This window comes from Epargyreus clarus, unplaced genomic scaffold (assembly GCF_041222505.1).
Source record: "Epargyreus clarus isolate Ecla_fem2 unplaced genomic scaffold, WU_Ecla_fem_2.2 ptg000022l, whole genome shotgun sequence".
Lineage (NCBI taxonomy): Eukaryota > Metazoa > Arthropoda > Insecta > Lepidoptera > Hesperiidae > Epargyreus > Epargyreus clarus.
In genome coordinates this window covers 1901854-1918846 of record NW_027332229.1, presented here as the reverse complement: position 1 = coordinate 1918846, position 16993 = coordinate 1901854, and the positions used below count along the sequence as shown (strand labels likewise).

Sequence of the window (16993 nt, the reverse complement as noted above, 5' to 3'; positions counted from 1 at the left end):
CCCACGATACAGGGAATCCTAGTGTGCGGCTGTGAGTGTAAAAAGCGTTTAAGTGTTTTAAGTTATAATAGAAAAGCTTAAAGTAACCTTTTTATTACCTTGCTTGTATGTACAGTCGAGTCATATTTTTTAATTCATTTCCCGTTATTCGACTAAGCTGATATGCAAATGTAGATCAGATGACAATGTTATATTATACAGGGTGAATTTTTCAAATAGGCCTTCAGGGCCAAATCCGAAACTATAAGGATTAGCGAAAAATACTGAAAGGAGTTACGAGGCCGATTTGGATAAAAACTAAAACTGTATCATTAGTTTTTAAAATATCTTTTCCCTAGCCGGAAATCGAACGAGTTCATTTTGAAAAAAAAAAAATACACCCTCCATATTATATAGAGGGTGTATTTTTTCATATTTTTTTTTAAAAACTAAAGATGCAGTTTTATTTTTTATCAAAATCGGCCTCGTAGCTCCGTTCAGCATTTTTCGCTAATCCTTATAGTTTCGGATTTGGCCCTGAAGGCCTATTTTAAAAAATCATCCTGTATATTCGAACCGTATTATTCTTATTCATATGGTTATTTCGTCATGTATAATTATTAATTAATGTTCCTATACTTTATGTCCTATTTTCCTTATTTTTATTTTTAAACAAATTAATATTAATTATTTTTATACTCATAATATTTCAAATAAAATATTTTGACTTTTGATTTTGATACGAATTGTAGTTTGTTCATATGAAAACACATTATTTAAGCGGATCATAGTCCGCACCAAATTTCTAGTCCGCTCTGAAGTTGTTCCGCGCAGGTGTAGTCAGAGAGCCAATGCGGTGGAACACAACTACAAGCATATACTCCGTAGCAACGTAAGGGCACACTAACGCAGCTATGTCTCCGCGGGCAATATCTACAATTTGCTATTGCGACGCGACTCGTTTCTATATTCAGAGTGGACTAGCAGTTTGACGCGGACTCTATTTTTAAGTGCAACCTCTTGAAATTTTCAATATTTTAATACATTTTCTTTTTTAATTTCGATACAAATCCTATTTCTTATTATTAAAACACATTACTGAACTATGTTAAACTTTTCGGTGGTCCAAATATTTTTGAAATATTTTGATTTTCAACTTTGATACCTATTACCATATTATTAAAAGACATAATTAAAATAAGTTTTGATTTCCACTTCACTCGGAGCCATGGGCGTCTGTCCATTTGTCCTGGGGCTTCCTCTCACCCCCGGGAGCCATCTGGAAGCTCCCGCCTGTCTTCCCGGGGCTCTCCGAACTGAAACAGAAAAAAATATATAAAAAAATAAATAATAAAACGCTTTTTACACTCACAGCCCCACACTAGGATTCCCTGTATCGTGGGTGCCATGGACACACACATAGACAAATACACAAACACCCAGACCCAGAAACAGAAATCTAAATTCATCATTTAGATTTCTGTCTGGCCGGGGATCAAACCCGGGACCCCTTGCGCGTCAGACCGGTATGGTGGCCGCTCCGCCACACGGGTCGTCAATAATATATATATTATATAAATATTTCTATATTATATTAACAAACAATAATTATAGAAATAAAATTGAGATGTGTCATTTAGTGTTTAAAGGTAGGTTTTAGGGTTGATGATGATGATGACGACCCTTGTCACATTATTATGGCACCCTCGTCACACAGTTGCGATGTAGTATAATCGTCATACGCTGCTGGATTGAGTTTGATTGGGTTATCATCACGGTTCAGTACCTTCGTCACACAATTATGACTCATCATCATCATCATCATCATCATCAACCCATTACTGTCCCACTGCTGGGCACGGGTCTCCTCTTAGAATGAGAGGGATTAGGCCATAGTCCACCGCGCTGGCCAAGTGCGTATTGGTAGACTTCACATACCTTTAAGATTTTTATCTATCAGGTATGCAGGTTTCCTCACGATGTTTTTCCTTCACCGTTTAAGCAAGTGATAATTAATTTCTAATATTAACAATTATGACTAACATATGATATTCACAAGTCCACAACACACGTATCTGAATTATGGTACTCTCGTCACACACATATCAGCCCGCGCTCATTTAGTTCGAAGGTGGTAGAACCCTTTGTGGTTCGACTCCGGCGGCACCACCGCCACACCTATTTCTACCTAATAACAGCAGTGTTAGGCGCTGCTGTGTTCCGGTTTGAAGGGTGTGGTAAGGGAGACAGACTTTTCCGAGTCGTTCCAGCTTAGTCCTCAGGGGTAGCGGCGCATCTGTGGCCGAGCTCAGGTAGGAATATCTAATCCCATCTGGGGTTGATTACAGATGTCCATGGGCGGCAGTAGCCATTTACCATCAGGTGGACTGCATGCTCGTCTGCTATTCCTATATTATAAAAAAAAGACAATTGTGTGAGAAGGGTACCATATCTAGACAATTGTGTGACGAGGGTACCACATTAAAGACAATTATGCAACGAGGGTACCATATCGTACATAATTGTGTGACTCGGGTACCCCAACCCACCCATGCGACCCGGGTACCGAAACAGTGTGACAGTGGTACCTACCTCGTGTACGCGGTGCTAGTGGCGAGTCCGTCCGTCGCGCTGTACAGCCACACGCCGCTCGCCGCCGTATGATCTCGCACTTGGAAGTCCGTTGTGTAGTGTTGGGGACTCGTCGAGAAGTCCACGTTTAACGGCTGACCTGGTTGGTATAAATATAAAATATTATAGTAAATAAAAATCACGCTATAACAGTTACGCCTTATTGAAACTAAAAAGCAATAATTATTTCTAATCTCGTAACTTTGCGATGAACTTTGTCTAAGGCGCTTGAAAAATCTCGCCTCGAAAATCGTTAATCCTGAGGATGTTGATAAGGACAATGGTACAAAATTATTAAAATCGTGTATTGTCATCGGTTTTTGACAATTTTTCAAAATTTTGAATTAAACTGAATGTTCAAAGTGGATAGAAATCGGGTTCAAAGATTCCGTTACTGTTACGTACATACATACATACCTACATACAACCGAAGCTAATAAAAGCGTGTTAAAAATATCAGCAGTGGTAGCCTAGTGGTTAAAAAACTCGGCCTCTCGATCGAGGGGTCCGAGGTTCAAATCCCAGGCGCGCACCTATGATTTTTCAAAGTTACGTGCGCATTACAAATTAATTATCACTTGCTTAAACGTCAAAGGAAAACATCGAAACAACCTGAGATCTTAAAAACAAATGTGAGCCGTCACGGGACGTCTGGCAGATGTGAAACATCGACATTATTTTGTAAAAGTAATATGCAGAAAAGAACATATTGTGATAGGAACTAAATATGTCATAATGATAAAATAAAATATTACCATTTCGTCGCCACACCGTACACACTACTGCATATAGACTGTATATATATACTATCGTATAGCGGCATGCGTCGCCACGCCAGAAATCGGTTTTATGTGCGGCTATAGATGTTTCACATCAAAAAAGTTATTAAAGGTATGTGAAGCCTACCAATACTTGGCTAGCACGGTGGACTATGGCGTAATGCTTCTCACTCTGAGAGGAGACGTAAGTAGCAAGTAAGGTATTATGATACTAGCTGACCCGGCAAACTTTGTACCGCCTCAAAATCTATTTATCAAATATATTTCATATAAAATATAACCTATGTTACTCGTGGATAATGTAGCTTTCGAATGGTGAAACAATTTTTAAAATCGGTCCAGTAGTTTTTGAGCCTATTCATTACAATCAAACAAACAAACAAAGTTTTCCTCTTTATAATATTAGTATAGAAGTATAGATTATGACCGAACATACCCGGATGTATCCTCTGGTCAGTGCGTAGTTCACCGTAGCCGGCCGCGGGGGTGCCGTCCCACCCCATATCACCCCTTGCCTCTTCTGAATCACCCTCTTTCGGCTGTGTTTTCACCTCTTGTGGGTTAGCTGCAAAAAATTGACACGGGTTATTTAAAAAAAAAAAAAACCACTTTCTACACTCACAGCCCCACACTAGGATTTCCTGTGTCGTGGGTGCCATGGACACACACATAGACAAATACACAAACACCGACACACGCACACACAAACACATATACACACAGCTCATCGGCGCCAGCAACAGCTCCCTATCCAGCTCATCGCACCCCCATCACTCTTCCCCCACATCCCGGGTCACCCCCTTACCAACACACACACACATACATACACACAGCCTATCGCCGACAGCGACAGCCATCTACCCACACACACACACACATACACGTGCACACACACAAACACATATACAGACATGTCATAGGCGACAGCAACAGCCATCATCCCAGGTCACCTCACCCCATCCGCACTACCCTCCCCACACTCGCTCGCTCCCTACATGATACACCCCCCCCTCTAATCTGCCTACGCTCCCCCCCCCCCACTCACCCGCCACAGCGACAGCCCCCCCCCCGGAAGCCTCCCCTCCCCGCCGCCGCGCTCGTCCAGCTCGTCCAGATGGTTCAGCTCCGCCAACAACTACTTCTCGCAGTCGAACACGAATTCGCGATACAGCACACGACGGTACCTCTTTACATAACACACACACACACACACACACACACACACACATACACACTATGACACACACAGACACGCCTACAAAACACACGCGCAGTCAAGTCCCTAAAAATACTCACCTACGCACACACACACACAACTAATAGGCGACAGCGACAGCCATCATCCCAGCTTCCGGGCCCTCTCGCTCCCTACAAGATACCCCCCCCCCCATCTGCTCCCCCACTCACCCGCCACAGCGACAGCCCCCCTGACCACCCGCCTGCCCTCCCCACTGCCGCGCTCGTCCAGCTCGTCCAGGTGGTCGAGCTCCGCCAGCATCTGCTTCTCGCCGTCGAACACGAACTCGCCGAGCGCCGCGCGACGCGACGGCGCCTCCTTCGGCGGTGACGGCAGGCTTAGACCTGTCGATTGTATACAATCATATAGAATCACTATTTTTTGCCCGCGGCTTCGCCCGGGTTTAAAATATAAAACGCTTTCTACACTCACAGCCCCACACTAGGATTCCCTGTGTCGTGGGTGCCATGGACACACACATAGACAAATACACAAACACCCAGACCCAGAAACAGAAATCTAAATTCATCATTTAGATATCTGTCTGGCCGGGAATCGAACCCGGGACCCTTTGCGCGTCAGACCGGTATGGTGGCCGCTCCGCCACGCGGGTCGGGTAAAAGAAAATAATATAACATACTAACATACATAAAACTGAAAATTCGTACCTTCAACTTTGCTAAAGATCATCACTTGATCAAATGCATAGTTCACGATTCAATCCTTACTAATATCGATTATAATAATCGTTGTTCTGGGTCCCAAAAGATCGATTCTCCGTTTAATCGATCTTAGATCGCCATCCCTAGTTCCCGTGGGATTTTCGGGATAAAAACTATCCTATGTCCTTTCCCGGGTCTCAGACTATCTTTGTACAAAATTTCTTTAAAATCGGTTCAGTGGTTTGGGCGTGAAGAAGAGACAACCAGACAAATAGACAGAATTACTTTCGAATTTATAATATTTATATTTTATAAGGATATAGAATCATAACAATAAAGGCAGTGGTAGCCTAGTGGTTAAGAAACTCGCCCTCTCGATCGAGGGGCCAGTGGTTCAAATCCCAGGTACGCACCTCTGATTTTATGTGCGAAGTACAAATTAATTATCACTTGCTTAAACGGTGAAGGAAAACATCGTGAGGAAACCTGCATACCTGAGAAATTTATAAAAAAAAAGTGCAGTTAAGTGGTGCAAAAACATGAAATCTAAGAAAGAGTGCGGAAAAATATCGTTTCATTCGTAAACGCTCTAAAAACTACATTTTTTAAATATTTTTCAAACACGAAAATAGATGACAGTGACAATTTCAATTGTCAAAACTGGTTACATTAAATGGCTTCCTTCAATTACAAGGTGGTGAGATATCTATACTTATATATGCTCAAATATAAAATAAAAAAAAAAATGTGAGCCGTCACGGGACGCCTGGCAGATGTGAAACATCGACATTATTTTGTAAAAGTAATATACAGAAAAGAACATATTGTGATAGGAACTAAATATGTCATAATGATAAAATAAAATATTACGATTTTTTTCCAGATAACGATGACTATTTATTGAATTCGATTGCGCATGGCCATGACGCGTCGCCACACCGTACACACTACTGCATATAGACTGTATATATATACCATAGTATAGCGTGGCCATGGCATGCGTCGCCACGCCAGAAATCGGTTTTACGTGCGGCTATAGATGTTTCACATCAAAAGTCTTACCTCCTCTCTCCCTCTCCTCCTTGCCGGGAGTGCCTCCACCGGGGGCTCCGGGGCCCATCATCAGCTCCCTCAGCTCCTCCTCCAGATCAGCTATATCTGTATCGTCTATCGCACCACCCAGCACTTTCTGTACCTCGTTGTACGAATCCATTACCTGAAAAACATTAAATTATTACAGTCCGCGCCAAACTGCTAGTCCGCTCTGAATATAGAAATGAGTCGCGTCGCCATAGCAAATTGTATTGTATCAGAGGTGCGTGCCTGTGATTTGAACCTCGGACCCCTCGATCAAGTGGCCGAGTTCCCAATCCACTATGCTATCACTGCTCACGTCAACAAATGGAACAAATCAAACCCATACCTCCTTCAGATCGTCCATAGTGTCGTGGACAGCGTCCTCCTCCATACCGCCCTCTTTCATCGTCTTCTTAAGCGCTTGAGCACTCGTTCTGGAAAGATTTTCACGGTTATATATATATATATATATATATATATATATATATATATATATATATATATATATATATAAATACTTATATATAAATACTTTTTACAAATAAAACAACATTAAAAATCTGCCAAACTGTAGGCCAGTTTGTCGGCAGTACACATTAAGTTCTCGTGCTCCTCATTTACATTTAGATACATACTTACATTTACTATAACAATATAAAAAGTTTTACACACAGTTATAATTACCTTACGCCAACAGAGATCTATACTTATAATAAATCTGTAGAGAAGTCAATTCTGTACATGAAATATATTTCCAAAATAACTATCAGGGGGTGATTAGGGATCGATACTGATGCCAAAAATGCAATCAGTAAAATTTTTGTCTGTCTGTCTGTCTGTATGTATAACCGCTATAGGAACAAAAACTACTCGACGGATTTTAACGAAACTTGGTACAATTATTTTTTCATACTCCTGAGCTGGTTATAGTATACTTCTAATCACGCTACAATCAGTAGGAGCAGAGCAGTGAAGGGAAATGTTGGAAAAACGGGAGAAGTTACTCCATTTTTTAAGCTTCCGTCGCGTGTGCAACCTAAATGGTTAAAGCTACACAGAAATCATGTTTGACGGAAATCTTCTCCATAAAATTATATAAAACTTATCCCACGACAGCACATGTCTATCTTTTATGGTTGACTCACAATAACACGTGTAACTCCCGATAGCTTAGCAGTTCAAAGCTTTCTGATTATATTTGTCTACTCCTACGTTTATAACACTCTCAGTCATCCCTAATTAAAAAAGTTAACAGTATTAACTATTCCATACAAAAGAATCATAGAAATCATACCCCTGAGTGATAAGGGTTGTTCACCCTTAACATTTTTTTATTTATATGGCAACACAACGTTTGCCGGGTCAGCTAGTCTTACATAAAGTTATAAAAGATATAAATACTCATATTACCCTACTTACATTTAATAGAAATGTATTGTAATTATATGCTACACGACCCTATCAGGGTCTTAAAATATAGCTAGGTCACGGGGGGAGCGAGGGGTTCAAAATTAAACAAAAAATGTAAAAATCTTCCTAATAACATGGTAGACTCCACACGTTGCTACGGAGTATATGCGCAACAACTTCAGAGCGGACTTGAAGTTTGGCGCGAACTATATCTATAGTCCGATTCATAATTAGGTGTCCAAAATGCAAACAACGGTGTTGACCTATCAAGAAAATACGTTTCAAATGGTAGTTTCTTATTTATGACGATATTAAAGTAATACAACGATAATAAAACAATAATCTAAACAAATTAAGATCAATTCACAATTTTCTAATATTGATATTACCTCAATTTTGTTCCATACAGTAATAATAATAAAAACAAGGTTTATGGTAGAAAATTAAAATGTGGTAATGGTAACACAATCGGGATCCAAAACATTTTTTATGCCGCCATTTCTAAGTTTCGTTTAAGTATTTTGTTGAGTTCGTTAAAGTTTTTGTTTCTTGTTATTTTGTTAGGGTTTAAAATACCTGTAATCATATTTTGACAATGACATTTCTTTGTTCACATTTTGGACACCTAATTATGAATCAGACTATACTTACAACTAGCTGTGCCCCGCGGTTTCACCCGCGTTAAAAAACAGGGACACAGCTAGTTCCAAAATATAAGTAGCCTAAGTTACTCCTTATTACATCAGCTTCCTGCCAATAAAAGTCCCATCAAAATCGGCCCAGCCATTTCAGAGATAAGCCGGAACAAACAGACAGACAGACAGACAGACAAAAATTGCAAAAAATGTTATTTTGGTGTATGTACCGTATGTATATTCATATGCATGTAGTAAAAAGCGGTTATTTCAATATTAAAAACAGACACTCCAATTTTATTTATATGTATTTATATGTATATGTATAGATTGTACTGTATGTAAGCTCACCTGTAAGTGTCAACCACTGCGGCATTACTTTCAGCCTCCCTAGTGCTGAGCAACAACTGGCGTACATTGTCCAGGGCGGCTTCACAGCGCGATAGCTTCTGCTGGGCGATGTGTTTTCTTCGGAGGTGGTTCTTGGCCTGAAAACAACATTATTTATTATAAAGTGATAACTTGTAACGTGGGAAAAGTGTAGGGATCCTGGGAGTTGACATCTCGTGTGACGTGCAGTATCGGAGTCATTTGGAAGTTAAAGCCAAGTTGGCATCAAAGAAACTGGGCGTCCTGAACAGAGCCAAGGAGTACTTCACTGCGGGGCAACTCCTTTTGCTTTATAAAGCACAAGTGAGGCCCCACATGGAGTACTGCTCGCATCTCTGGGCAGGGGCGCCTCAATATCAGCTTAACCCACTTGACTCCGTACAGAAACGCGCGGTGCGAATCGTCAATGACCCAGTGATCTCTGATCGGTTAGAACCCTTAAGCCTGCGGAGGGACATAGGTTCCCTCTGTGTGTTCTACCGGCTTTACAATGGTGTGTGTTCTGAGGAACTGTTCGATCTGGTGCCTACATCACCCTTCCTTGTGCAAAATGTGGAATGAACTTCCTCCTGAGGTATTCCCTCAGGACTATGACATGGGGCTCTTCAAGAGGGGTGTAAAAAGAGCTCTCCTTCAAAGCCGGCGATGCATTGGCGACTCCTCTGGTGTTGCAAATGTCCATAGGCGACGGTGACTGCTTTCCATCAGGTAGCCCGTCTGCCTTATCATTAGGTTAAATATAAAAAAAAAAAAAAACTTCTTTAGCGGCATTGTGATGGGTAAAAAACATTCCATAGGTGGCAGTAGCCACTTGACATCAAGTGGACTGCAACCTCATCTGCTACTTCAATATTATAAAAAAACTAGCTGACCCGGCAAACGTTGTGTTGCCATGTAAAATAATTTAAAAATGTTACATCGAGTAGTATGAAAAAATAGGGGTTTATGAAGAAAGGTTGTGTTCCCCACTGCGACCGCCGCTCTCGCCTCCGTGTCCGCGGCGGCGAACTCTGCAATACAGTATATCACTGTAACACTCACGGCCAGTTTGTTCCCCACTGCGACCGCCGCCCTCGCCTCCGTGTCCGCGGCGGCGAGCTCTGCAATACAGTATATCACTGTAACACTCACGGCCAGTTTGTTCCCCACTGCGACCGCCGCCCTCGCCTCCGTGTCCGCGGCGGCGAGCTCTGCAATACAGTATATCACTGTAACACTCACGGCCAGTTTGTTCCCCACTGCGACCGCCGCCCTCGCCTCCGTGTCCGCGGCGGCGAGCTCTGCAATACAGTATATCACTGTAACACTCACGGCCAGTTTGTTCCCCACTGCGACCGCCGCCCTCGCCTCCGTGTCCGCGGCGGCGAGCTCTGCAATACAGTATATCACTGTAACACTCACGGCCAGTTTGTTCCCCACTGCGACCGCCGCCCTCGCCTCCGTGTCCGCGGCGGCGAGCTCTGCAATACAGTATATCACTGTAACACTCACGGCCAGTTTGTTCCCCACTGCGACCGCCGCCCTCGCCTCCGTGTCCGCGGCGGCGAGCTCTGCAATACAGTATATCACTGTAACACTCACGGCCAGTTTGTTCCCCACTGCGACCGCCGCCCTCGCCTCCGTGTCCGCGGCGGCGAGCTCTGCAATACAGTATATCACTGTAACACTCACGGCCAGTTTGTTCCCCACTGCGACTGCCGCCCTCGCCTCCGTGTCCGCGGCGGCGAGCTCTGCAATACAGTATATCACTGTAACACTCACGGCCAGTTTGTTCCCCACTGCGACCGCCGCCCTCGCCTCCGTGTCCGCGGCTCGCAGCTCGCGCGTCAGCCGCGCCGCGTCGCGCGTCAGCCGCGTCTCTGACGTCATCAGCTGCGCCGCGGCCGCCTCCGCCGCCGTCACCGGCGTGGCGAGCCTGTTGGCCTCCGCTGCAACGGAATTATGTATTTGGTCACCGCCACGCCTATTTCTGTTATAACAGGGGGCCTAGACAAAATACTTTTCCATAAAGGCTAACACTAGACCCCCAAGCAAATGGCATATTTTAAACGCGTAGACGACGCGCTGGTAACGTACGTATACGCGCTTCAAACGAGATTTGATAACGAACTTAGATAAACTACTAATCTATGAGATTAACTAGAGTTTGCAGTTCGACGCTGCGGAATGAACGTTTGGCGTTTGGTTGTAACATTGTCTACCGATTTAGCGTTAGCGTTTGACGCATAGATAAATATAGATATCTCACCGCCTTGTAATTGAAGGAAGCCATTCTGATTGACAATTCTGTCAGCCATTTAATGGCTGTCATGGAGTAGTTTACGCGGAACAATGCCGACATGCGCAGTTAGTTGTGCAAAAACACCAAATCGAAGAAAAAGTGCGGAGAAATATCTTTTCATTCGTAAATTTCGTAATTGTTCGTAAATTATCTAAAAACTACTTGTTTTTTCATATTTTTCAAACACGAAAGTAGATGACATTGACTATTTCAATTGTCAAAACTGGTTACATTTTCTTGTTAGGAGTGAGTAATCTTTACTAATCTATTGTTTGATGTTAACGCGTAGTAGCGTGTGCAGAAAACGAAACGATTGTATTTTATCTAGGCATACGGCATTGTTAAGCGACCCCTGACGACTAAGCCGAAACGCCACGGAAAAGTATGTCTCCCTAACTACACCATTCAACCAAAACACAACAGAATTGCAACCATGTAAAATAATAAAAAAGAATTAAAACACTTACCAATTTTAACGACATCTCCCTTCTTCACAGCGATACCCTGGGAGACCAGGTACCCTAACAGGATCTCGAAGGTCTCCCTGCCCTTCACCCAGTCGGTGATCCTCATGAGCTCTTCGATGGTGCCTATCCGTTCTGCTCCTACTGGATATTTGTCTACGAAGTCTGTAGCTTGCTCCTGTGGGATAAAAGATAGATAGATTAATTCTTGTTCTAATATGTTCTTGAAAAACATAAACATATAAGACATTTGCATGAGATATTATGATCGCTTTCTTCTATCAATATTTATTATCTTATGTTCTTTGCTTTATGCATTTGTGCTTGTTTCTATTTTATTTTTTTCTTCTCTATGTTTGATTTACTATTGTGTACTATATTAACTACTAGCTGACCCGGCAAACTTTGTACCGCCTCAAAATCTATTTATCAAATATATTTCATATAAAATATAGCATATGTTACTTGTGGATAATGTAGCTTTCGAATGGTGAAAGAATTTTTAAAATCGGTCCAGTAGTTTTTGAGCCTATTCATTACAATCAAACAAAGTTTTCCTCTTTATGATATTAGTAAAGATGTTACGTTTCATATTCCTTCTCCAACTTCACACGCACTTCCCACTTTCCTCACTATCTTCCTTACTTTTCCATGCATAGGTTGTCTGGAAGAGATCGCTGCTTAGCGATAAGGCTACCAATTGCATATGATTAAATATATAATTGTATATTATTGTTATGTTCTATTGAAGTGTGCAGTAAAGAACATTCTATTTATCTATCTATTTAGAGAGAAATTGACATGCCATGATTTTTTGTGCCATCTCTTTCTCTCTAGTAGATTGTATATATGTCTTTCTCATGCTTTTTGGGCTTTAGCGTAGCAATAAAATCTAAGTCTATGGTAACAAGATACATCTGGTTTCAGGTAGGATTTTAATTTTATGTGGGATTGATTACAAATGTCCATGGGCGGAAGTAGTCACATGTCATCAAGTGGCCTACATAAATAAATAAACGCTTTCTACACTCACAGCCCCACACTAGGATTCCCTGTGTCATGGGTTCCATGGACACACACAGAGACAAATACACAAACACCCAGACCCAGGAACAGAACATCAATTAGATATCTGTCTGGCCGGGGATCGGACCCGGGACCCTTTGCACGTCAAACCGGTATGGTGACCGCTCCGCCACGCGGGTCGTCATGGTCGTTTGCTACTGGGCACGATATTTCGCCATCCCCGAGGACTAATAAGGGATACTGCAGCACATGCATACTCTTAGTAGGGCTCCCTTACCTACATATCCAATAATAAGCAGCCTAAGACATACCTTAACAGCACTTTCAACCACAAATCGTTGTGTAGAGTCAATATTAGCCTTCGGCAGCCCGCCGTTATCAAGAGACTGTCTCATTGGCAGGAAGTACGAGACCGCTGTGAGGGCTACCACTGCGGGTTTGAAGGCTAACCGAGCGCCCCACCGCACCCAGCCCTCGGGACCACTGTGTAGGATCTGCTGGTACTTTAGCACGGGGGCGAGGTCTCCTTTGCTGAAAGGTGCAAGCAAATCGTTGCTGTGAGCAAAGTTAGCCTCGTAAATATAAAATTAAGGCATCATATTGAAAAGGGATAAAACTATAAGATTAGAAAAAGCTAATTTGTAATAGTCCGCTATCAATATAAGAGCTGGTAAAACTTTTTTTAACCTTTTCCGGAGACGGCTCTGTCTATTTCTGCCTTATAACACAGTGTAGCGCTGCCGTGTTCTGGTTTGAAGGGTGTGGTAAGGGAGACATACTTTTCAGAGGCGTTCCAGCTTAACCTTGAGCGATAGCGACACATCTGTAGCTGAACCAAGATCTGACTACTCTAATCAGGGATTGATTACAGATGTCAATGGGTAACAGAAGCTATCTACCATCAGATAGAGTACATGCTCGTTCGCTACTTCAGTATTAAAGAAAAAAATATCAAATATGCGCACATCCTACTTCAATCACATAAAAAACATATGCTATACAATAAAAAATAAATAAATACCGAAACATCTCCTCAATAACAATATCTATGCACGCCGCCGTACGCCCTCGTCTCTGGAACACACACTTGATGTCCGAAGCGGAGACTATAGGGTCCATCTTGTGCCTACACCACTGGCGGACCATGTCCGACCAAAACTTCATCTTCATCTCCCATGACTCCGGATTCGCAGACTTCAGACGAAACGGCGCAAATAGCGCGTTCATTCTGACATCGTCTGACCAGCATGGCGGGAGTTTGTCCTCTGGGAACGTATCTGATAACACCATTGTGGTTTTTGTATTAGATTCAGTAAAAATGTTTAAAAAAATGAGTCGAATATTCTTTTCTTTGATTTGACGTTTTATTTGAAGTTCAATGAATGACAATGACAGGAAACAGATTTCTTTTTTTTTTGTGTTTTACGGCTTTGGCTTTTTGCCTTTCAGCCTAACTTATTTATTAGTGTTTCCTTTATTTGCATAGTTTATTTGGTATAAAGAAGTTGTAGACAGATTCAGAAGATTAATATATATACACAGATAGAACAAACTATTATTTAAGAAATGTGTGTCCGCGTAAAACTGTAAGTCCGCTCTGAACATAGAAATGAATCGCGTTGCCATAACAAATTGTATGACTACTCCTGCTCGCAACAACTGGGTCAGGACCAAATTTTTGACGGATTCAGAAAAACTGAAGTGTCCGACTCATAAGTGACAAAAACTCGCGTACTTTACACGCCTAAAAATAATTTGGCATATTTTATAATAATATCTTATGTTACTGTTAACAGTCTCATTCATCAAATAACTTAATTTGAAGCTTAATTTCTTTAAAAATAATATAATATCGAACTCTTTATATTTTTGCGCCATACAAAATACGCATGTCCTTGCTTGACTACCTAAGAATATTTTGGCCGAAGTTTTTGTTTGACGTAAGCTAGCATTCATACCTTGATATTATTAAATCCTTATAAACACCAGTAATCGTTTTCATTAACAATAGCACAATAACCATTGATAATATAGTTTTTACAATTAATTTTACATACGTCCCAAAATTCTTTCCATTGTAACACACCTGTTGTGCGACGCTATTATGTCCAAACCAAAAACCAGATTTAGGATTTAGTTGATTATTTAAGTATGGCAACATTGGCTTCAAGTATTGGCAACAACATTTTGAATAAACCGCCATATTTTTTAAATGTCAGTTGACATTTTGTTTGTGTCGTCAGCGCGTGTCGTTAAGATTTCCGGACTTTAGGTGAGTAAAACTTTAATATTTTTTATGATTTTCTAGAAATTGAATTATATTTATTCATTCCTGTTATCTTTATTGTTAAATAGGAAGCAGAAGTGTTCAATTAATGGTTCAGTTTGTTAATTATTGCAAGTATTAGGTTATGTCGTGAACAATTTTCATTCCATTGTGCGATTTGTGACACGAAATTGTGCGACGTGTCACAAGGGAAATTTCTAAAGTTATGTTTACAATAATTCTTATGTCATTAACGAATTTAGTATTTTATTCGAAAATGTTTAAATATATTAACTTACTACATTATTTTAAATCACTACGCCAGAGGCCTAAAGGAGGGTACCTATTGTATTAGTTGGTATGTTTTGAGATGCTACTGGGTCTTATTAAAATTCTCATAATTTTGTATTTTATTAATAGTTATTTTTTGCCACATTTGTTGTCACGTTATATTTCTTGCCTGTTCCGATGTTTGTAAATCTCAGTATTTTTTTCATCTCAAGCATGTTTATTAATAAATTTAAAATAGATAGGGTACCTACTTTTTGGGACTCGTAATTTAAGAAAAAAAGTTTTTCTATAAAAGGTTTTGCTTAGTCTTAGCTTTTCTTAGTTTTTATTTATTCTTTATTAGCGAGCTTGCTCATGAGGCGATTCGTGCGATTTGCAATTTCTACTTACTAAAAATGAAAATTGTCCTTGCGTCGCGTCGGTCAAATTGCATCACATCGCGTCATCAGCAAGCTCGCTTAGGCTCAAAACTCAGTTTTATAATGCATTAAAGTATTAGACTCTTTAATTTCTTGGGAATATGATTTAACGCCTCCGCTGGCCGTCTGGCCGCTGCCTTTTGATGAGTTTTTAGCCTTAAAAGTATGTTCATTGCAACAGTGAAAATTCTTTTAAATAATTCTGATAGGTTTATGTTTTTTCTCGATTCTTCGTGTGAAGTTAAGCAAGTCAAATTAGCAGTTAATGTTATTTGTCAAGACCGAGTACCTTTTTCTTTTCAGATGCCTTTATCATCCGCTGAGCGATGTCGAAAGTACCGGGAGAAACTAAAAAGGGAAAATCCCCAAAAATTTGAAGAAATTAAGAAGAAAAACTTGGAAAGAACGAAAGCTAAAAAACGAAAAATAGGCGATATGAGCGAAAATGAAAAACAAGATGTGAGAAAACAATGGAGAGATGCTAAACGTAAAAAACTTAACATAAATGAACCAGTGGCAATCAAATGTAAAAGAACACGTCGTTGCTATCGTTTATATCGTGTATATCGTCGTTGCTATATTTTATAGGATACAATTAAGTAAGTAAAGTTGTTAATAAAAGCAGTAAATGGACCAATGACTATTTAATTGTATAAGAATTTTGAATGTTTAAAATTATTGTTGTAAGTGTAAGAAAAAACAAGCAGTGTTTTAGTTTTCGATTTATTAAATTTTTCTTGAAAGATGATGTTTTTTTTTTTATATTCCACTTTTCTTAAAATCTTCTGACTATTTGCACACACCCTTATAATTCTATTGTGCTACATTTATTTTCCAGTGTGACATATTCCGTTGTGATTTCCGTTGTGCAATTACGTCAAAAATTTGGTCCTGACCCAACTTCAAAGCGGACTATAACTGGGTACTGCCTTCAAAGGACATTTGTAATCAACTCCAGACAGGTTTAGATTCCTACCTGAGGTCGGTCACAGATGTGCCGCTACTCGTAAGGACTAAACTGAAACGCCTCCGAGGAGTATGTCTCTCTTATCACACCTTTCAAACCTTAACACTAGTGTTATTACGTAGAAATAGGAAGCGGTGGTGCCGCCGGACTCGAACCACAAAGGGATTCCCACCCATAGATTAGTAAAGATACTTCGCCGCCTTAAAATTGAATGAAGCCACAAAAAGGCTGATTTGTCAGTTATTTTTTTTAATTCTTGACAAATAAACATTTTTAGAGAACTTTAACTAATACTGCGTAATTTAGATAATAAATAAATAACTATTTAAGATATTTTAGGGACATTTTAGCACGGAGACGTTGCAAAACGTTGTTTTTTACGCACTTATTTCAATTGTCAAAACTGGTTACATTATCTTGTTAGCAGTGAGTAATATTTACTAATATCTATATTCCCACCTGTAGTTTGGGCTGGAGGC

General features: G+C 40.6%; 1 protein-coding gene and 1 long non-coding RNA gene across 2 annotated transcripts; one reads left to right on the top strand and one right to left on the bottom strand.

The window, feature by feature from the left end:
- Positions 1-424: 424 nt before the first annotated feature.
- Positions 425-13945, bottom strand: LOC140751206 (charged multivesicular body protein 7-like). Its single transcript, XM_073085067.1, has 11 exons — positions 13593-13945; positions 12883-13102; positions 11549-11723; positions 10562-10728; positions 8762-8898; positions 6712-6799; positions 6351-6504; positions 4797-4970; positions 3826-3954; positions 2572-2710; positions 425-1295 (listed from the first exon to the last, which is right to left on the bottom strand). Exons 1-11 carry the CDS (start codon positions 13859-13861, stop codon positions 1196-1198), a joined length of 1752 nt encoding a protein of 583 aa, XP_072941168.1. The 5' UTR covers positions 13862-13945; the 3' UTR covers positions 425-1195.
- A 296-nt stretch (positions 13946-14241) lies between these two features.
- LOC140751368 (uncharacterized) lies at positions 14242-16290 on the top strand. The gene is made up of 2 exons (XR_012103305.1): positions 14242-14843; positions 15851-16290. It is a non-coding gene; the product is annotated as an uncharacterized LOC140751368 (long non-coding RNA).
- The last annotated feature ends 703 nt before the right edge of the window (positions 16291-16993 follow it).

Coding starts and splice junctions, on each gene's coding strand:
- LOC140751206 (XM_073085067.1), bottom strand. CDS start 13,861: ATGGTGTTATCAGATACGTTCCCAGAGGACAAACTCCCGCCATGCTGG. Junction 13,103..13,592: donor GTTATTGAGGAGATGTTTCG/GTATTTATTTAT, acceptor TGCACCTTTCAG/CAAAGGAGACCTCGCCCCCG. Junction 3,955..4,796: donor GGGGGCTGTCGCTGTGGCGG/GTGAGTGGGGGA, acceptor AATTTTTTGCAG/CTAACCCACAAGAGGTGAAA.